Source organism: Rattus rattus, chromosome 6 (genome assembly GCF_011064425.1).
Source record: "Rattus rattus isolate New Zealand chromosome 6, Rrattus_CSIRO_v1, whole genome shotgun sequence".
Classification (NCBI taxonomy): Eukaryota; Metazoa; Chordata; class Mammalia; order Rodentia; family Muridae; genus Rattus; species Rattus rattus.
Window position 1 is genome coordinate 22881619 of NC_046159.1, and position 21537 is coordinate 22903155.

General features: G+C 50.5%; 2 protein-coding genes across 14 annotated transcripts in view; both read right to left on the minus strand.

Moving 5' to 3' along the window:
* Positions 1-5640, minus strand: part of Znf384 (zinc finger protein 384) — a 29716-nt gene extending 24076 nt beyond the window's left edge. For 5 of the 13 annotated variants that reach the window (XM_032905671.1, XM_032905667.1, XM_032905668.1 and 2 more), the window contains exons 1-2: positions 5435-5640; positions 4253-4312 (exon numbers count right to left, since the gene is read on the minus strand). The gene's annotated coding sequence lies outside the window, so the exon portion shown is untranslated. The other 8 variants (XM_032905675.1, XM_032905670.1, XM_032905664.1 and 5 more) reach the window with 6 other exon arrangements.
* A 5229-nt stretch (positions 5641-10869) lies between these two features.
* Pianp (PILR alpha associated neural protein) lies at positions 10870-17028 on the minus strand. The gene is made up of 6 exons (XM_032905676.1): positions 16812-17028; positions 14780-14840; positions 13996-14501; positions 13235-13316; positions 12353-12574; positions 10870-12013 (listed from the first exon to the last, which is right to left on the minus strand). Exons 2-6 carry the CDS (start codon positions 14782-14784, stop codon positions 11992-11994), a joined length of 837 nt encoding a protein of 278 aa, XP_032761567.1. The 5' UTR covers positions 14785-14840; positions 16812-17028; the 3' UTR covers positions 10870-11991.
* Between the last annotated feature and the right edge of the window lie 4509 nt (positions 17029-21537).

The window sequence follows — 21537 nt, forward strand, 5'->3', positions numbered from 1 at the left end:
GAAGACAGTGACAGTGTACCCACATACATACAATAAATAAACAAATCTTTAAAAAATGTAAGTACTTATTCTTACAGAAGACCCAGGTCCAGTTTCTAGCACATGGTGTCTTGCAACCACCCATACTCTGACAGACAATAGGCACACACATGGTACAAATATATACATATAAGCAAAATAACTTTTTAATTAAAAAAAGATTAAAGTAACAGAGGGTCAGGCAGCAGTGGCTCTTTCTGCCAAGCCTGGAGACCTGAATTTAATCCCTAAGACTCACACAGTATAGAGAATAACTATGACAACTATAATGCATACATGTGATCTGTGATGTACCCCATATGAAAAAATAAAATAAACCCCAACCTGCCAGTCATCATGGCACATGATTTTAATATCAGCAGCCCTGAGGAGGCAGAGGCAAAAGAGACTTAGTAAGTTCAAGGCCGGCTTGGTTTCTATAGTTCCAGCCAAGGATTCATAGTAAGAATATCTCAAAATAAAATACAATACAATAAAATAAAGAGGCACTTCTTTTTTTTTTCCGGAGCTGGGGACTGAACCCAGGGCCTTAGCGCTCTACCACTGAGCTAAATCCCCAACCCCAAAGAGGCACTTCTAATAAACAGGTCAGCCCAAACAAGCACAAACAATTACTGCTCAGGAGCATAAATATTTAAATATAAAATGACACATGAGGAAAGTGCTGTAATTTGTAGGACACAGTAACTCTTGCGTAGGACCTAAGCACTTGAGAGACTCAGACCGGAGGACTACTGTGAATTAGAGGCCAGCATCTGCTCTACATGGTTCCAGACGAATCTGAATACCAAGTATGACCCTATCTCCAAAACTACAGACATGCTAGCATGTCTTAGCAGGCGAAAGTGCTTGCTGTCAAGTCTAAGAACCTGGGTTCCATCACCAGCATGGACTTGGTAGAAGGAAAGACCCAACTCCTCCAGCTTGTCCTCTGACTTCATATGTGTACCATGTCTCACATTTGTGCAAGCCCACACACACAAAAAGAAATGTAAGGGTTGGGGATTTAGCTCAGTGGCAGAGCGCTTGCCTAGGAAGCGCATAAGGCCCTGGGTTGGTCCCCAGCTCTGGAAAAAAGAATCAAAAAAAAAAAAAAAAAAAAAAAAAATGTAAAAAACGACAAAAAGCATACTACCTTTCTACTGATAAGTTATCCTAAATCCTTACATTCCTTGATATGACATTGCCAAGAATGAAGGTCATGGCTAAAGTACAATGCAAATGGTGTTCCCCACTCGCTCTCCCTAATATTCTCACAACTTAAAGAAGGCCACCGATATAACAGGGGACACCATCTCTACACAAAACATCGTTACCAGTTGTAATTATACCGACACATTTAACAACAAAAAAGAGCTCAGTGTGGTGGTTGGTGCAGCCTTTAATACCAGCATTCAGGAGACAGAAGCAGGAAGATCTCGGAGAGTTTGAGATTCGCTTGGTTTCTTCAGTGAGACCGTATCTCAAAAACAAAGACGTAAATAAAGAACAGGAGAGACAGCTTAAAAGATGGCTCAGGGGCTGGAGAGATGGCGCAGCGGTTAAGAGCACCCGACTACTCTTCCAGAGGTCCTGAGTTCAATTCCCAGCAACCACATGGTGGCTCACAACCATCTGTAAAGAGATCTGATGCCCTCTTCTGGTGTGTCTGAAGACAGCTACAGTATACTTATATATAATAAACGAATAAATCTTTATAAAAAAAAAAAAAAAGATGGCTCAGTAGTTAAAAGCACTCGTTGCTCTCTCCTGGGTTCAATTCCCACATCCACATGGCAGCTCACAACCACCTGTAAAGTCAGTTTCAGGAGATCCAGTGCTCTCTTCTGTCCTCCACAGCCACTAGGCATACAAGCGGCACACAGGCATACATGCTGGCAAACCACCACATACATTAACAAAATAAAAAGGGCCAGGTGTGGTGGCACATGCTTGCAATCCCAGCACTCAGGAAGCTGGGGCAGGAAGATTCTGACCTCCATATCAAGACCAATCTAAAGCTGTCAACATGGCTCAGTGGACAAATGTGATTGTCACCAGGCATAACGACCTAACTTTGATCCTCAGAACCCACAGGGTAGAGCTGCCTTCCACAAGCTGACATCTAACTACTCTCCTTGCACCATGGCAGGAGCACCCATATACATTATTTTTTCTTTCCACTGCCATACCTCCCATATGCAAAAACCAACCTGGGTTACAGTGAGGCTAGTCTCAAGAACAAACAAAAAACAAGAAAGGAAAAGAACTGGAGAACTGGCTTTGCTCTAGGATTTGGGAGCAAGTAGAAGGCTTCGAAAACAAAAAAGGGAGTAGTTAAGAAAGAGTTCTGATTAAAAATGAGCTTCAATTTGCTACTCCTTCAAGCCTCAACCATGTAGTTACTAAGACGGGAAGGCCAGATCCACAGAAAGGAAAAAATAAACCATAATTAAATTAGCACCTTTCTTTCCAGTCTCCAACCTCCATCTGGTGTGTGGTTCCGCTGGTAGAGCACTTCTCCAGCATGCATAAAACCCCAGGTTTGATTCCCAGCACCACTTAAACCTGGGTGAAGCAAACTTGCTAACTCCAGCATTCAAATGGAGGCAGGAGGATCACAAGTTTAAGGTCATCTTCTGCAACATAAGATCCTATCTTAAAAAATAAAGTAAAAAGATAGCTGCCCAGATGGCTCAGTAGACTAAGTCACTTGCCACTGGCTTAATGTCTTGAGTTTGAGCCCCAGAATCCAGAACTCTTTCACAGTTGTCCTCTGACCTCCCCAAACATAAAGTAAACAAATTTTAAAGGTACAAGATACAAAGATTTGATTTCAAAAGAAATTATAGGCAGTGAGGAGATGCTGACAGTAGGGGAGCACTCTCCCACTGTTTGTCCTCTTCTACCCTGTCACTTACGGTGTTTCCAGCCACTCAATGATAAGGGGCCAACTTGCTATTCTGTCTTTTGTGGGTTTATAAAGTGAACATAGAAGCCAGGAGGCAACCTCAGGTGTCATACCTCTGGTGCCATCCACTTTATTTTTAGATACTGGGTTTTTCACCAACCCCTATAAGCCTCACCACTTTTGGTAAGCTGGCTAGCTAGCTAGTAAGCCCCAGGGATCCAGCCACCTGTCTGCCTCCCTAGTGCTGGGTTTACCATGCTGGGCTTTCCCGCAGATTCTGGCAGCATCCCTAGGTTCCCACACTTACATGACAGGTACTTTACCAACTGAACTATCTCTCCAGCCCTCTACTGCTGTTGCTTTTAAACATTTGCTTATGGATTTTAAGTATATAGGTGTTTCATCTGTGTAACAGAAGAGAGCATCGATCTCATGGGACTACAGTTATAAAAGTTGTGAGCTGTCATGTGGGTGCTGGGGCTTGAAGAATTCAGGACCTCTGGAAGAGCAACCAGTGCTCCTAACTGTTGCTTTTAGCTGCTATTTTTCTACTAAAAGCCTTTCTTATTGCCATTCACAGTGGCATATGCCTGTAGTCCATACACATAGGGAGCAGAGGTAGAAGAGGTTGCCTCAAGTTCGAGGCCAATCTAGTTTATTTATTGAATTCCTGGTTAGCCTGGGCTTCATAACACAATCTTGTTTCCAAAATATAAAATGCAAGGATTTCAGTATTACCATTAGGTCTCATTTTGAATTCTCCCAGATTTACTGGCGTAGACAGCATATAATTTTATCTCTTTTATTTCAAACTATCCAAGAAGCAGTGTTCCCCCAAAAAATATTACCTGACATATCAAACTCAAATCATCTCATGTTAAGAGTCTCATCTCTCAACAGAGCCACTCAAACACTCTACTGGACACTAAGAATAGGAAACTCCAAATTTGGCTGTTTGTTTCTATGAACTACACCATAAAGACTGCATTTGTAGCCAGAGTCCCTGTGTCTCCACAGTAGAATACATCTCTCTGACAAAATGCAAGCCCATTTGGTGGCTTCACCTGAGCACTTCACATTTCATTCCTGTTAAGTACCAGTGGCCATGAAAGGTAACAAAGGAAAAGTACCAAAGCTTTACACAAAAACCTCCTGGGTACCACAAAACAAACAATTAGGAAAAGGCCTTTTTTGTCTCTCACTGCAAGCCCCAGTGTTAATTACTTTAATAATTCTATCACACTGTTAAGGAAAAAAAAAGAAAGAAAAACCATTTGAGATGACCCCATCACTCCCCAAATCAATAAACGAAGAATGTCTTACCCTCTCTCTCTCTTCCTCCTGTCGTCTTATTCCTTCTCCTTTCCAGGGCTCCTGAACTTTCTGGAAACAAATTGTCTAGGTTACAGAGGCCAGTAAGGAAAGGCCACCAGAGAACTGTGGAGAACCTCAGAAGTTGACTGTCAGCAATTTGGAAAGCAGGCAGCTTCCCCAACCAACAATCCAAGGATGGAAGGGTGAGAATCACAGGCGTTCAGTGACACCCACTAAGTGTACATAAGGGAAATAAAGCCAGTTCCCCAAAACTAAGATGAGTTCCATCAGCAGCATTTGGATTCCAATCCTAGGCTCAGACACTTAAAATTCTTCATTCCCCAGGGCTACAGGTAACCAGGAGTCAGAGAATAGAAGAGATGAAGGAGGGTACTGCTCCTGGGAAGTGGCATTAGAAAGCAAAGCTGAGGGTAGGGGGGATGCCCTAGCCCTGTGTCAGGCACAGTGCCAAGTTCAGGCCCAGCCACTTCCTCTAGCCTCGCCCCCCCCCACACACACACACTTCAGCTAGGACTTCGCCCCCTTCCTACCCAAGGCCTTGTGCCAAGAAGTACCTCCTTCAACCTTCAGTGGTCTATATACTGGAGACTCCCAGCTGGCCCCCTAAAACCTTCGCTCCCCTGAGACACCGAACTGGGTCCTTCCGATGTCAAGTCCCACTCCTTCCTCAAAGACCGGTCTTTGGGACGTCCCTCCTTTACCCCTCCAGGGAGCTGAACTCTGCCACCCACCAAACAGGCACCCGCCCCCTAAGCCCCCCCATTCCTCCTCATCGCCCGCTCCTCCACAACCACTTCCGGTTCCGGGACAGACACACTTACAGTCACATCGTGGACCCCCCCCCCGTTCCCCCAAGGAAAAGGGGAGGGGGAGGAGCAAGGGGCTTGGCGCGCACCGACTACAGCGGCGCGAGACTCACCAGGCGGCGGCGACGGCGCCGGCGCCAGCGCCAGAGCCAGCGCGCGGGAGGGGCGGCGTTCACTGGGAAAGGAAGGAGCCGAGGGAGTGGGAGGGCTCGCAGGGCGCGGGACAGGGGACGCGAGGCCGGGCGCGCGGGCATGCACTGCAGGCGCGAGACAGAACCCTACACTCGCACGGGCTACGCGCTAGACACCCGCAGGGCGGGGGCGCGAGGCAGCGTATAGGCCCCCCGCCCTCCTGAACACTCACCCGGAAGTGGTGCTGCGGCTCGTGCTCCCGGGAACCCCAATTCCTCCACGCCCACTTTTCCTCCCCGCCCCCTCCCCAATAGCCTCAATGAGCAGTCGTTTTGCGGAGAAGGCGGGAGAGCCGGAAACGAAAAGGGGGCGGGGGAGGGAGGAAAATAGCGGTGGGAGGGCGGCAGCAGGAAAGGGGGGGGAAAGAGTTCAGAGATCGAGTCACTTCCGGGAGCGGCAATGATACATCCGGCGCTGTTTGGGCTCCTGCATATTCAGGGCAGAAGTTAGGACAAGTAAGGGCGGAAGTAGCTCCTACCCAGAGACCTGTAGAGCGCTTGGTGGATGAGAGGCCCAAACGGAAGTGAAGACAGGTTCTGTTAAAGGGCTGAAGCTGAGCATTCAAAGAGCGCTCCCAGGCTTCCGGAAGAGACTTCTGGGGAAGTGGGAGGATGGATGGAAGCTGGACAGGTTCATGAATTATGCATCAAGACACTAAAGACAGTTTAGATTCCCCCCTCTTTCTAGATTTATTTTACTTTTATATGCATATGTCTGTGTAAATGTATGCCATGTGTGTGCGGTGCCCTCAGCAGACCATTGGAGTTACAGTTTCGAGCTTCTCTGTCTGGGTGCTGGGAACCGAACCTCCGGTCCTCCGGAAGAGCAGCAAGCACTCCTTACAGTTGAGCCCCATAGAAACCGTGCGGAATTTTAAAAGACAAGGATCAGAGCTCATTTCTGAGTGGACTAGGTTGTTGTAGGGAATTTATCTTTTTTCTTGGATCTTCACGAAATGTCTTTTTTCTGAGGTAGGGTGGGAAAACTCATTTATTTGAATATTCAAGAAAGGTAAGAATGTCCATAGTTGTTTGAGGTTTTGGGGTCAGTGCTATCAAAGTTTAATCGGTCTTCCTCTACCATACTCTTTTCTATTTGGTCTTTTCTTGTTGCCGACACCCACATTCTTATCTTCTTACTGGGTTTTACTTCTAAATAAAGCACTTAGCAAACCCGATGTTGTTTACAGCTCCCCTCCTAGCTCCATAAGGGCAAGCACTTTGAAATTGCTCCCGATGGTATCAACGGATCCCAGAATTTATTAAGCATTCCAGTAAACGTTTGTTATATAAATGAACAATTGATTGTGAACTATTGCAGGAACTGTTTTCTGATTGTGCAACCCAAAGTTGGTTTTTTTTTTCATAGCATTTACTGTGTTTTTGCCCTTTAGTTTTTATTTATTCATTTATTTATTTTTGAGACAAGGTTTCTCTGCAGACCAGGCTGTCCTTGAACTCAGACCCATCCGTCTCTCCCTCCCACCACCCAGCTATTTCTTTGTCTTGAGACAGGATCTTCCCTTGGTGTGTTTAAAACTGGCCTTGAATCCTTGCTCCACTTTCCTCCATCTCCTAAGTGATAGGATTTTGAGCCTCTCTTAGTCTGTTGCTTTTACTAATTAATTTGTATATTTGAGTACCTACCAAGATTATCGGGGAAGAAACTGTTTGCACTAGATACAAATAATACATGTGTAAAGTCACAGATGCTGGCCCTGTAGAGATCAGCTTCCTTCTATCCTATCTTGGGCCTTCCCTAAGCTGCTAAACTGTTAGCTTGTAACAGCTCCAAGGTAGGATGGGACAATGGGACTAACTCATAAACGTCTGCTTTACATCCCATCTGCTACCTTCACTAATCTGCTAGGCTCTGAGACCCCCTACCTCTCTAAGACTATAACTGTTAGTAATTCCCTTTGTTCTGCAATTTCCAGGTGGGTCTCCTGTGCCAGTTTCCTCTGCTTCAAGTGGCTGGTGATTAAAGAGCATGGTTACCAGAAATCCATCCCGGTACCAAACATGGAAAGAATCTTTAGTATTTAAAATAATGTTTATTTATTTAGTAAGTATATGTAGCTACAGGTCTGCACAAGATCAAATCTCTCTGAGCTCAGGTCGGTCTCAGCTCATGCAAATGAGCTCCCATAGTGAGAAAGCAAAATTGCTCTAACAAAGAACTGTGATCTTAGTCTACAGATAATTAAAGTGGGACTGTCAGTTTTAAGTGACTTCTCCCCTCAAAGTCACAGCCAGGACTTAGCAAAAGTTACCTTTATATGTTTGTCTGTCTGTCTGTCTGTCTGTCTGTTTGTTTTAGATAGGGTCTCACTATATAGCTCTGATTAACTTGGGACTCACTATATAGATCAGGTTGGCCAGCTAGCCTTGTCTACTTTTGGAGGCAGAATCTCTTGTAGTTCAGCCTGCCCACAGACTTGCTAGAATGGCTGAACTCCCAGTGTTGCAGCTGCCTCGGTGGCCCTAATCTGTGTTGGATCACAGACACACACCACTGCACCTTTTGTTTTTTGACTTTTGTGTGTATGTGGAGGCCAGAGGTCACTATGAGATGTCTTCCTTAATCCTTGTGCTCATGTTTTTCTGTTGAGATGGGGTCTCAAACTGAACACAAAGCTCAGCAATACATCCGGTCATCAAACCCCAAGATGCTAACTGCCTCCCTAGTGCTGGAATTAACAGATGGGAACCCTCATGACCAGTATTTTTATGTGGGCGATGGGGATCAGACCCAGATCCTCATCCTTCCATGGAAAGCATTTTACAAACTCGTCTACCTCCCACCACTGTTTTGGTTTGTTTTCGTATTTTGAAATAGTCTCACAGAGCCCAGCCTGACCCAAACTTAGCACATAACTAAGATGACTTTGAACCCCTCATCCCCCTGTCTCTGTCACCCAGACACTGGAATTATAGGCATGAGCTGTCCTGCAAAGTGTCTCTTCCTTTTTCTTAACAGTTTTGAGCGCAGCACTCAGTCTGTGTTGATTTCACTGGCAAGTTAGCAGGATAAGGGCTTACGTGATGGTGAAGCTATTGTGCTTCTGTAATCCCAGCATTCGAGAGGCTGGGGCAGTATTCAAAGTTAAGGGCAGGCCAGCCTGGGTTATATAGAGAGAGAGAGGAAGAGAAGGTGAAAGAAGAGGAAGAAGGGAGGAGGAGGAGGAAAGAAATGTGGAAGCAAAATAGTGATTTCCAAAGGTCCTGGCTCTCCAGCTCTGCCTCTCCAGTGCATTCATCAACCATTTTCTGAGTCCCGGTGCCTCTGGCGGCCTTCTTCCTGCCTTTTGCTATAAGGAGCGACTTTTAAGTCCCTAGAACAAAGCTCTAGAGCAGTAAATGTGGGACACAGTGGGGTAGGGAGGAGGGCTGTTAATTTTAGCCTGGGGCTCTCCAGCTGGCACAATGTCCATCTTGAATCATTTCCTCACCCTGAGCTCTGCTAGGAGATCCCTCCTCCTGGGGGCTTCCCCATCCCCTGCTTTGGTCTGCCACAATGGTAAGCATTCCAGAAACGTGCCTAGGAGAACTTTGGCTGAGTCGTTTGACAAAGAGTTTAGTGATGGGAGAGGATGCCTCCCTCAAACTGGGCTTGTGACTCGTGGCCTCCAAGAAACTTTGAGTTCTCAAAAGAGCAGTTTGGCCCTGGTTCTTTTTCTCCTCTGTAACTCTGTTGCCTGAAGCCTTCTGGAGATTTAAGAAAGAGAAAAATTAAGGTCTGTTCCCCAGGGCCCGTGCGTTGTCATGGTTAGCAAGACACTGACCTAGTCTGGCATAATTCCTCCAGGCGATCCAAACATCCAGACTGTTCTTCCTCCCATCTTTCTATCCATCCGCCTTTCCGTGGGGGAGAGGGCATCCGGGGAAAGGGAACAGGTGAGACTTCCAGTCTCACTGGTATGTTTAATTTATTTAAATTTAGGAGGACTGCAGTCTAATCAGATGGCAATTAATTCCTTGTTCATTAGGGGACTTTGTGTGTGCCTTTTGCATATGGATGAGCCACAGGGTCACACTGTCCCTCTAGAGAGAGAGTTGTGGGGGGTGAGAGCCCCAGGAGCACTCCACACAGCGTCTTGCCCTTCTACACTAAGTGCTCTTTCGTTCCCACTCTCCTTGGCAAGGACTGCAGCCCTGTGGGGACAGCTGGAAAGGTTAAGGAGACTTCCCTCACCTTCCACATACCTTCCCTCCCTTCCTCCTTCCCTCACCTACTTACCTCCTCCTGCCCCTTCAGTTTCCTCCTGGCCCCCTCCTTTTCCATCCCCTCTGGAATCTCCTGGTGCACAGTGTTGACAACCCTCCTTAGGCCATTCGCCTTATACCTCTGCTGTTGTTTCCTTACTCCGATTGCTGGTCTCCTCAGGAGCAGCCTGACCTAACACTACTGCTGTCCTAAGAAATACTCTCCTTCCTTCCCACACTCACCATCGTGTGCTTTAGGGTCTTAGCCAAACTTCCTTCAGTATACAGTATAGCTCCTCAGCATCTAAAACACACCTACCAGCTCTCTCGAGCGCGCGCACGCACACACACACACACACACACACACATTCCTATTTATAGCATCAAAGATACAACACAGAGAGGCAGGTACATTCCAGGCAGCCCACACTGCCCTCTTGGATACTATATTGTCTCCTTCTTCCCTGGGGCTACCCATTTCCAGAGAGCAAGTGAGGCACAGATGGGGGGTGGGGCCAGGAGGAACAGGACACAAGACCTAGGTGGTTACCACAGCAACCGAGCCTAGCAACAGCTGAGAAACTGATGTGTGTGTGGGCTTTACTATGGCTGTTACAGAGCCAAACCTGGAATTGGGACCTCAAAGGTGACTGATCCCAGCTGGGCAGCCTGTGTTCCCTCCCCAGACACACCCCTCGATTCCACCCACACCTTACCACATGGGAAAACCACACTGAGCTGCACACAGGACTCCTGGTGAAGCATACTTTTTGGAGGGCAGTCGTGGACAGGGCCATGTTAAGGAGCATGGATGAAAATAGATCAGGCAGAGCACCCTCTCCTCAGGCTAACTCATCCTTTCTTGTTTGCTGTCTTTCTCTCCCGTTGACCCGTCATCCTCTGCATTAGCTGTCTTGCCCAGTGTGGTGTGGTGACTCATGCCTGTAAGCCCAGGAGCCAAGGCGGAAGAATCTAGTATGGGCCAGCCTGGACTATAGGGTGAGAGACTCTGTCTCAAATCAATCAGGGCAATCAATCAGACCTGTCCCATTGCTTGTCCTAAGAAATGTCCCCACTTTTCTCTGTCTTTGGTCTCTCTTGACCCTCACTAGTAAGGAACAAGCACGCCTTACAAACCCTTTGGATTCCAGTTCCTCTCCTGCAAGGCTCTTTCTCCTCTGGAGCCTCTCTCCAGTTCCGTCTTTCATCCTGTCTGAAGTTAAGGTACCCATCAGTCTGCAGCTTCAGGTAGAGCCGGCCAGGTGACAATCTAGTCTGAAGAAGTTCCTCATCTCCCCTTTCCCATTCTCCTTCCTGCCCGTCCTCTTCTGTATGCATGTGGTGTGCGTGCATGTGTGTACTGGGGGGTGGAGGGGATTACAAGGGAAGACAGGGAACTCAGTTATCTTGCAAAGGCTTTATTTGAAAATTTTGAAACTTACATCCCACAAGATTATCACCACAAGAAGAAAGAGATAATACAAAAATATATATCACAGCATAGGAGCCAGGTAAGAGGGAGAAGGGCTGGAGAGATGAACAAGAAAGAGGGGAGAACCTGAAGAAAGGAAAAGGGGGAGGGAAGGGGGGACATGAGGGGATGTGAAGGGACCCAGGAAGAGAAGGGTGGATATGGAGGCAGAGCTCCCAATGGCCTTGAACCAGCTGGCTTCAGTTCCTGGCAGCCTAGGTACATTTAGGGAGGCCTTAGGGGAGGGTGGGAGGTGGAGGACCTATGGAGGGGGCTCCGAATTCCATACAGACATACACACAGACAGCCAGGGCAGACAAGACAAGGGACTTGGGAGGGAAGGGAGAACACGGGAGCCCCATCTCATGTAGTGCAGCAGGTGACTCCCCCAAATCCATATTTCAGGTGACAGAGTTTAGTAATTGGGCCTCACTACCCCCATTCCTGTGGGGGAGCCCTCGGAAATGCCAGCATCCTTGGAATGGGATGGAAGGATGGTGAGACATAAGACATGAATGGGCCATGACACATGGTATAAGGAGCCCCTGGCTCACCTCCCACCCACCTCTAGGGCAGCATGCAAGGGCCACAGAAGCTAGACCAGTGAGTATTGATGAGGCAGAGTGGGCACACTATGCCATATATTGGGGCCAGAAATGCCCATGCCCAGTCTGAGATGGGCACAGAGAATGTAAAGGGGCAGAACGTAGGCAACACGGGAGAGAGCACGGAGCCAGCTGAGCAGACGTGAATGGGGACACAGCAGAGGAGCAGCATGGAGAACGTGACTGTGCTATGGCCTGTGAGGGTGTGGGTGAGTGAGCAAGGCTTTCATGTGAATGTGCAAGGGTGGGAATGGGAGACCCCAGTCACTGGAGGACAAACGCTTGGGCTTGCCCATGGGATTAGTGAGTGTCCCAGGTTGTGTGCAAGGACAGGAGCTAGGAGCCCCCCACCATGGCCCCAATTCCCCATGGTTGCCCCACCCTCAGTGGATGGTGGCTATGCTGGCCACTTGGCCTCCTGCTTGGCAGCACCCCAACATGGGGGGCATCACAGATTCACCAGGGGAATCCTGAGAGGAAGAGGGAAAATGCATAGTCAGGAACCAAGGAGGAGGCTGAAGCTGAAGGAGGAGTCAGGGTTAAGAGGGCACAGCTAGAATTAAAGGGTGGTAGGAGAATAGGACAGAAAGCCTGGGCTGCAGGGAGCCCCATTGCCCTTGGAGAGGATCCGACTAGCCCCCTCGGGAGGCAGGGGGCCAGAGGCTGGGAACCAGATCAGGAAGGGGAGTCATGGACTGCATTGGGGAAGACCACCCACCCGGGAAGAATAACTGAAGGTCTAGAGACCTAAATTGTCTTCCCTCCTCACCCTCCCATCCCATCAGTCCCTCCCATCCCATTGCCCTCACCGGTTCAACTGGAAGGCTGGAGCCCCCTTAGGCTGGGGCATCCCAGGCCGGGGTCCCCCTCGGGGTTCCTCATGGTCAGGGGTGGGGGTAGGTGAGTCCCCAAAAGCCCCCAGCACAGTGACTCCAGCAGGAGACAGGTCTGTCAGTGGTTGCTGGCTCTCTTCCTGCCTCAGGGCACCTTGCTGCCCTGAGGGCCTGCGCCGCTTCTGGCTACGGTCCCAGCTTGTGCATCAGAAGGAAAGAGATCTTACACAGTTGACTACTCTCTATCTCAGTCCAGCTTCTCCCTCTCCAACACCCCCAACTTCTCCACCGCAGAGAAACTGGCTTCTGAGACCAAACTCCAATCAGACTATTTCTTCTGCTTCCCTCTGGCCCGTTTTTGGAGAGCCACAAGTTTAATGCCTCCTCCCCACCAATACAAAGCTCCTTAAAACTGCCCCCTGCCTCTCTGATGTCCAGAGGAGCCACCGCCCTCCTCTGGAGGTACCTGGCAGATTTAGTTCAAGCTCAAAGTCAGCTAACGACTTGGGCACCTGAATCTAACGATTCTCTCAGTAAAGTGTGAAGGACTTCGTGACCCACTATTAAATGTGTACAAAGAAAGCTCCTGATTTTCTTCCTCCTGGACAGAAGCCCCAAGAAAGGGTTCTGCAGCCTGATTCAGTGTTCTCTGTCACAGAAGCAACTCCTCGTCCTCCCCACTACCCTTGTATTTTTCCTGAAGTAATTGGCACTGATTTCCCTCAGTCCTCTTCCACTCCAGTCAGCTTTCCTCAAGCTCTTCCCTTCATGATTCCCTACTCCCGTGAAACGTGTGTCCTCGGTCTTGCCCTGGGTCTAGCCTTTACACACACACCTTTAGGGGTCTCCCCAGCTTACCAGAACTTGAAGATGATGCCAGTTGCCACAAGAACAATGATGATGGATATGGTAATTGTCACGTAAAGCTGAGGGTCCACACCTGATAAAGAGGGAAGACAGCTGTTGGGAGGCCTGAGGCAGGTTCAAAGTGGGTGTGGCCAAGTGCTGCCACGGGCACCCACACTGCCTGCCTCCTGTGGGCTCTCCCTCCTCGATTGTAATCAACCTCTCCTGAGCTGTCTGTCAGCTCTTCTACTCTCCCAAGCATTACATATACCAAATCTTGCACACCCATGTGATGAGGGTGAGGCTCCAAGGTCAGATAGAACCATCCTGTACTGTAACAAGGTATCAGATTATCTTCCCTCAGCTAGTGTCCAGCACAGCATTGCTAACACATTCCCTAGTAGTGACCTTCCTCCACGGCTTCCCTCTGCCTGGAATACCCATTCTGTTTTTAAGATCTAGCTCACACGTCAGTTGTTTGATCTGCTCGGATCCCCAGGGTAGAACAGTCTCTCACTTCTCTATTTTCCTAAAAACAAGCAGGGCGCGCTTCTCTCGGGGTGTTTATTCTGTTGACTCATCCCCAAGTGTTTGAACATCTGTCTTCAGCGGTGGACCTGAACTCCTTCAGAGTTCGGACCGCGGCTCCACCTCTGTATCCGTTGCCAGCCTAGAACCTGGCACGTTTGCTGAAGACACTCACAGATACGGCTTCAATTTCGGCAGATCCCGCCCCCCAATCCTTCGTACCCCTACCAGCCTTGTTCACTCACCTTCTCCGCGCCCTCCAAACAGGAAGGGCCTCAAGGTGGCAGGTGTTTCCCCAAGGATGAGCCCGTCTCCATCATCCCGCATGGAGTCTGAGTTGGGGTGCGGAGTAGCCAGCCCATGTGGGGCTGCAAAACCATAGTCCAGGGGCAGAAATCCAGGATTGACAGAGTTGGGGTCCCCTCCATCCTCCCGAGATACTGTGGGACCCCACACTATGGCCCAAGGGTACTGAGAGGAGGGAGGCCCCTCCTCAAAGCCTGATGGAGTAGCAGGGGGTGCAGTGCCTGGCAGAACTTGCCGACGTGATCTTGGGACCCGTGGGGATCGGCTTGGTGGAGGCGCCCGCTCCCAAACACACACGTGGCGAGGGGCTGAGGGCCCACCCCGGACGCAGGGGGGACGGGCTGGGGCTGGTGGGGATCGATGGGAGGAGCCCTGAGCAGGCAGTGAAAGGGGTAGCAACAGCAGTGGCCAGAGAGGGAGGAGTTGGGACAGCAGTTGAGCAGGCCTATAGGAAGGGAGAAAAAGCAGGTGAGACCCAGGCACGGGCTCATGTATGAAAAGGGTAGGTTCACACCAGGAGTCTTGGGTGCTACCCTCCAGGTTTCTCTGCTAGAACAGGTGTGTGTTAGGAAGACCCTGGCCCCATTTTGTCTCTTCCCAGGGGCTAGTCCTTAATAGGTCCCCAAGAGTTGGCCTAGGCAGGAAAGGGCCCAGTCCCCCAGGGAAAAGTGGTCTCCAAGCTCCCCCTGCTGGGCCAAGCTCCCCCTGCTGGGCCAAACTTACCACATTCTGTACTCGGGATCTGAGGTCTTCCTCAGCTGTGACCCAGATTTTTTGGCCTTTACTGGAGGAAAAGTGAGGGTGTCACACCCCAATCTGGCCTGTATACTCCCCCAGCTCACCCATCCACCAACTCCGCTCCTTCCTGCCTCACCCAGGCGGCACAGTTACCAGTCATGCTTCTGCTTCCTAGAATCCTCCTTTTCTTGTCATACTTCTAGGGGAAAGCTCCCTAAACTAGCCCCCTGCCCCACCCACAGCATCCCGGATGGGTTCTGTCATCTCCTGGCCCTGGTGTCTGTCTACTCTTGCCTCTTTGGCTTCCTTCTCACTTCCTCTGCCCACAGCTCCAGGCTCCTTGGATCTTAATTTAGAGCCAAGAACCTTGTGATTCCCTGAGCACCTACCGCTAGGGAGGGAGTTTTCAAGTGGGGGAGGGAAGGGAAGTCAATCTTAGTGAGCGTTGGGGGAGATGCTAGAAGCCGGGTCACCTCTTGTAGTGCCAGGAACTTCTTTTGTGATGAAGCCTAGAAGCTAGCTGCCTAGCTGCCTTTTTCAGACAAATGGGAGAAAATAGAAGGTGGGAAGAAAGCTACAGGACACGGTTTGGGTTTTGCTCTTGATGTTCAACCACCCAAGTGCATAGGTGCATCCTAAAAGAAGGCGGAGCTCAAGGGAAACCACCCCCTCAACTGTGGCTGCTCCGGGTGAAAGTCCTAGGAGAGTCTAGATGGTTGGTTCTGAAAGGAAGTGCAGTCTCCAAACTGAGGGTGGTGAATCCGGAGGGGCTGGGATCTTCAGAGAGAGGGAGCATGTGACACCCTGTGTCTTCTGGATCCCTAGTCTATGTCTGTCTGCACGTTGAATACCCCCAGGGAATAAGCTATGGAGGGGAGTGGGGTATGAGAGGTGAAGGGCCGAGAGGGAAAAGGTTGGTCAAGAGTGAGCAAATGGACAGCAGCTGGGAGGAGAAGCGATGGGGAGGGAAGAGGGGCTACAGGAGACCGGCGGAGGATGCTGAAGAGAGAAGATGGCAGGGAGGGAAAAGAGAGCAGACATCGGGCCCGAGAATGGAGGGGTCTGGTCAGGACAGAAGCAAAGAGAGTGGAAAGAAAAGGAAGGTGGACATCAGAGATGGGGAGAAAGTCATTGAGATAGATTAGAACATGGTGTTGAAGGCAAAATCAAAAAAGGAAGGGGCAGGGACTGGGGGGAAAACAGAACAGCAAAGATGGAGGGGTTAAGAATTGTTTCTTGAAATTTAAAGAGATATGGAGACAGAGCTGGAGGCCAGGTGAAAGAGAAGGGGAAGGAAAGAGGCCGGGGGGCTTGGTGGGAGGAGGTTAGAGACGGGAGGAAAGAAATGGTAACCGAACCAGTGGAGCGGATAAGGACTCAGCGACACCAGTGGCCCGCTACTCCAGGGCACACCTGCCCCTTCGTCGGCTACATCCCACCATCACCACCACCAATGTCAACTCCGGTCCCTTCACACACCCCGTACCCCTTTGTCACCCCCTCCAGGAAGTCCGCAGTCCCCAAGCTGGTGCGCCACCCCACCCCCTTCGCGCTCCTCACCGACCTGTTGTGCACAGAAGACGAACTGGGGGTGGGGTGGGGGAACCGGGCCCCATCTCTAGCAGAGACCCCAATCCCGCCAATCCCACAGGCCTGCGCTCCCCGGACAGGGCTGGAAAGCGGCGCGAACCGGGAAAATGAGAAAAAGATCGGCCATGGAATTTGGAGGGAGCACCCAGAGCGGAAAGGGAACCTGAGGCAGGAGGATGCCCGAAGCTGCAGGATGAGCTAAAGGCGGGATGGAGGCAGACGCGGAGACGTTGACTGCTGCACCAAGAGGATAGGATGGAGTCAGGACAGCGGAGGGATGGAGGGCACGGTGGAAAGGAGCTCTGGGCGACTGGAGGCGGCTGGAGACCGTTCCAGGAAGGGCGGGGGGCGAAGGGCGCGGAGCTGGCACCGGGGAGGACAGAGCCTGCTCCCTACCGGTAGGGGCTTTGGGTCCCCCCTCGCTCACCTGCATGCCTGGTGTGGCGGCGCGACGACTGCAGGCGCTCGGAGCTGCGTGGGGCTGGGGGGTCGCAGAAGCGGGTGGGGCGCCGGGCATGGTCGGGAGGTTTGGCTGGCAGCGAGGAGCTGGAGCCGGAGGGGGGCGGGCGCCCGGGGCGCGGGGCGGCGGCGGCGGTGGCGGCGGCGGCGGGAGATGCTCGCTTCGGCTGGGCTCGGCTAGGCTCGGCTGGGTTCGGCGGGCGACTAGAACCACTTGGTCTCCGCCTCTCCTTCTCACGTCTGTAGGCCACGCACGACTTAACCCTCCATTTGCCACTCTGCGAGCTCAGCTTTTGTCCCAGGTGCAAGGTTAGGGAGGGGAGGGGGGGGGGGGGCGCAACCTCCAATCCCTCAGGTTGTGATGGGGCGTGAGGCAAGCTTCCCCTCTACCTAAGCGCAGCTTCATAGATCCCATGTTTTCTGGTCTCCCAAGCAGTTCTGAGATTCTGAGTCACCCATACTTTTGAGTCCCCAACTCTGGCCAGGATGGAAAGGGAGTTCAAGGCCATGGGTAAGCAAACCAAGGAGGGGTGGGAGAGAAGAGTGCATACACAAATTAGAATGCCCCCAACAGATCAATCCCCCATTTCACTCTGATCCTGCTTGTGCTCTCTGAGGCAGCCCAAACAGTCTTTAAATGGTTCAAGACCCATTTACCGCACTTAGCTTTTCCAAGAAACAGAATACCCAACACGTACTATGGCTTACAAGGAGGCCACGTAGATCCCAGCCTCTGGGTACCTCCAATTTTCTTTCCTAAGGATTTCTGCGACTCAGCCTCAAATGCAGCTGGCGAATGTTCCTAGAAGGAAGCACTAGAAGCCTGCCTTCAGGGCTCTGCACCCCGCTATTCCCTCTAGAAGCTTCCCTGGCTGGTCACAACTGGTCCACACCAATCTCACTTAGATTCAGGCTTCCGAGAGCCCTTTCCTAATCTCGTAAAACTCCCTTGACCTGACTACCTGGGTTCTATCCTCAGAACCCATATGGTGGAAGGACAGAACTGTCGCATTCACGTTGTCAACAGACCCCTGAACAAGTGGTGTGACACATACACTAAATAGATGTGATAAAGGAAATTCCTCTGACCCTACCCTTCTCCCTGCATTGCCCCCAACCCTGCACCCCAAACTTCTAGGAAAACACTCTTCCCCGCTTTCCCTCCAACCTCCCTGGCTGTTCAGTACTAGTCTTCCTCAGCTCTGACCTCCACACATTGGAGCCTCCGAGGGCTTAGTCCTTGGCCTTCTTTTCTTTCCACGTTCTTTGTCCAGTGATCTCATCCAGTGCCAGGGCTTAAACACTCTGTAAATGTCAGTGAGTCCTAAATTTACAAATGAGCGCCAGACTCATTTGTCCAACGCCCACTTGACATATCCACTCCGACATCTAATAGCCAGGCGAACCTAATGTGACTCAAACAGACGGCTTCAACTACCCCGCCCCCAACCCTCTTCTGTCTGGTGCTCTTCAGCCCAGGACAATGACAGCTCCTTGTCATTCAAGCTAAAACTGTTTTGATTTCCGGTTCCTTTGCTGTATCTGCATCACCAGCAGGAGCTACAGCCTACACTTTGAGCACATGTTCAGGGTCTGCCCCCTTCACCTTTGTTTTTTGGTTTTTTTTGGTTTTTTTTTGTTTTTTTTTTTTTTTGCGGAGCTGGGAACCGAACCCAGGGCCTTGCGCTTCCTAGGCAAGCGCTCTACCACTGAGCTAAATCCCCAACCCCTTCACCTTTGTTTTTAAGAGGCCTGATCCACCATCATCCTGCCTCTGGAACTGAAGGACCCTCCTAGGAGCTCCTTCGTTTCTGTCCTCGTCTTTTGCAAAAGTAGTCTTTACAACTACCAATAATATTTTAAAATCTAAACCCTACCATGCTCTCCCCTTTCAAAAACGTTCGAGGGCAGGCGAGGTGGCTCAGCAGGCCATCAAAGGTGACAAACTGAGTTTAATAGTCAAGACCCACAGGGTGGAGGGAGAGAACCAACTCCTACAGAGTTGTCCTCTGACCGCCCTGTGTGAGTATGTGTGTGTACGTGTGCACACACTAAGTACAATGGGAAAGCCACCAGTGTGTGCTCCCTTCATAAACTGTGCTTCTGCCAAAACAGACACTCTGTCATTCCGGAGCATCAGAAGCCACTCTCTCAGGACCCGGAGACTTTGAGTCCCTCTCCTTCCGAGGCTTCTGTTTTCACCTAGCTGGCTCTTTCTCGACCTTCTGCACTCTGACCAAAACCTAAAGGAGGATGGGGGCGGGGATCTCCATTCCTCATCAGTTTCCTCATCTTCTCTGGGCCATCGCTCTCTGGCACGGTTTTACATTTGTTTGCTACTTATCGTCTTCCCACAAACACCAAGAGAAAACATCTCGCTTGTTCTCTCCGCCAGACATCCTGACGGCAGCTTTGTCACGTGGTCAAAGCTCCCTCCTCAGTGCTCGGTGAACAAGGTCTGGGACCGGCCCCTGCCTGCTCTCCACTCCCTTCATTCTCTCCATTGCATCCGTCTGCCTGCATCCCCTCATCTCTTCGCTCTGCCCTCAGACACGCCCCTCCTGGCCATCCATCCGTCTCCTCCCGCCCCGAGCACCCTCATTACTCCCGCCTCCAGGAAGGAAGCCTGCTGTTGAGACCAGCATCCACAGCAGCTACTCCCCTTCTTGCCCGTCCCTGACAGCCTTTCATTCCAAGTCAAAACAGCAGTGAGTCAGTGAGATGCTCTCCCTCCCAGTGTCTCCCAGTGGCAGGAGAAAGACGGTGCACATCATAGGAAGGCACAGCTGCACTGCTGCTGCTGCTGCTGCTGCTGCTGCTGCTGCTGCTGCTGCTGCTGCTGCTGCTGCTGCTGCTGCTGCTGCTGCTGCTGCTGCTGCTGCTGCTGCTGCTGCTGCTGCTGCTGCTGCTCCAGGGCATTGCAAAGGAGCTGGGACAACTCCCTACACTGCCTAGCCTCCCAGGCAGCGTCGGATAAGCTCTAGTAGACTCACTGCAACCTTCACATTGATCAAATGAATGTTCATTTAGCAAATAGGGCCTTGTACACGAAGCTTTGCATCATGATAAATTATTTTTACTGTTTTTTTTTTATTCCTTTCAACTAATGTTTATTTATGTGAGACAGAGTCTCATAGGGTCTGGCCTGGCCTTGACTTCACTATGTAGCTGAGAGTAACCTTGAACTCCTGACCTCTGCCTTCATTTCCTTAAGTGTTGGGGGTTATGGGAATGCAGCACCACACCCAGACATCATATTTTTGGAACATTAACTACAAGCTGGGTAGGGCACTGGACCAGGGCATACAGTGAAGAGCAAGAACAAAGTCACCACAATCTTCGTGACTTACAATTGAGTAAGGGAGACAGTGAGCCATCATGTGATAGGCTGGAGGCGTGAGTCACTGGTGGAGCACGTGCTTAGCATGTGCAAGGCTCGGATATCTTTATTACTATTGCTGTACTCAGATAGTGTTCCCAGGATTTGTCTGGGTCAATTTCTGTCTCTTTGTAGCCAGGCTGGCATTGAATGTGCACTCCTCCTACCTCAGCATCCTGAGTACTGGTATTATAGGTCTGGCAAATTTCTATGTTTTACTGTTTTAAAAACAAACAAACAAACAAACAAAAAAAAAAGTGTCCTTGTGCCCCAGTGCATGTTTGGAGGTCAGAGGACAGCTTACTGAAGCAGTGTCTCTCCATCATGTCGCTCCGAGGGATTGAACTCAGGTCATCAGGCTTGGTGGTGGGTGCATTTACTCACTGAACCACCCAGCCTGCTCCCCTCCCTCTCCCCCCCGTGTGTGTGTGTGTGTGTGTGTGTGTGTCTCTCTCTCTCTCTCTCTCTCTCTCTCTCTCTCTCTCTCTCTCTCTCTCGGAATTGACGGTTGTGCTGCTTCATAAGAGCAGGCAGAGGGGTTGGGGATTTAGCTCAGTGGTAGAGCGCTTGCTGGGAAGCGCAAGGCCCTGGGTTGGTCCCCAGCTCAAAAAAAAAAAAAAAAAAAAAGAGCAGGCAGAGAGAGTTCTTAGCACCCCAGTCTTCCTGCACCACTGCTCTTCTGGTGGACCCAAGGTTGTCACTGCAGCCACTGTCCCCTCCTGTCCCGAAGCCTTCCTGTCCCTGTCTACTTGGTTATTGCCAGCCGTGTGCAAGCATGTTGAACTTTCTTAAGACCAGGCCTTCTCGGCTGCCTTTCTCTGCCTCCCACTGCAGAAGGGCTTTCTCCAACCATGGCCTCTACTCATCGGCTCCGCCACTGCCCCCTCCCCTTTCTCCTCTCCTACAAATGCAGATCTCAAGGGGTTACATTTGTAGTTCACTGCCTGTTGTTTCTAAGATAGTTTGTACAGCCCTGGCTATCCTGGAACTCCCTACGGAGACCACACTGGCCTCAAATTTGCAATTCTATTCCTGCCTCTGCCTAACAGGCTCTGGTGTTCCAGGCAAGAGCCCCCACTTCCCGTTCTGTAATTCATATTCTCTGTAAAAATCGGTTCACAGAACAGCAGGTCCCTTTGTAGTATCTTCCCATAGACTTCGCTTTGGTGCATTCTCCTCCCATCCGCCCGCCCCTTCTTGCCCCTCTCTACCGTTCTGCCCCTTCTGCTTTCCTACCTCACGTGTCCTATTGTTCTCCCCGCCCCCTTGCTTAAGGCCTCTTTTTTTCTGTGTAAGGAACCTTTTCTGGTCTCCT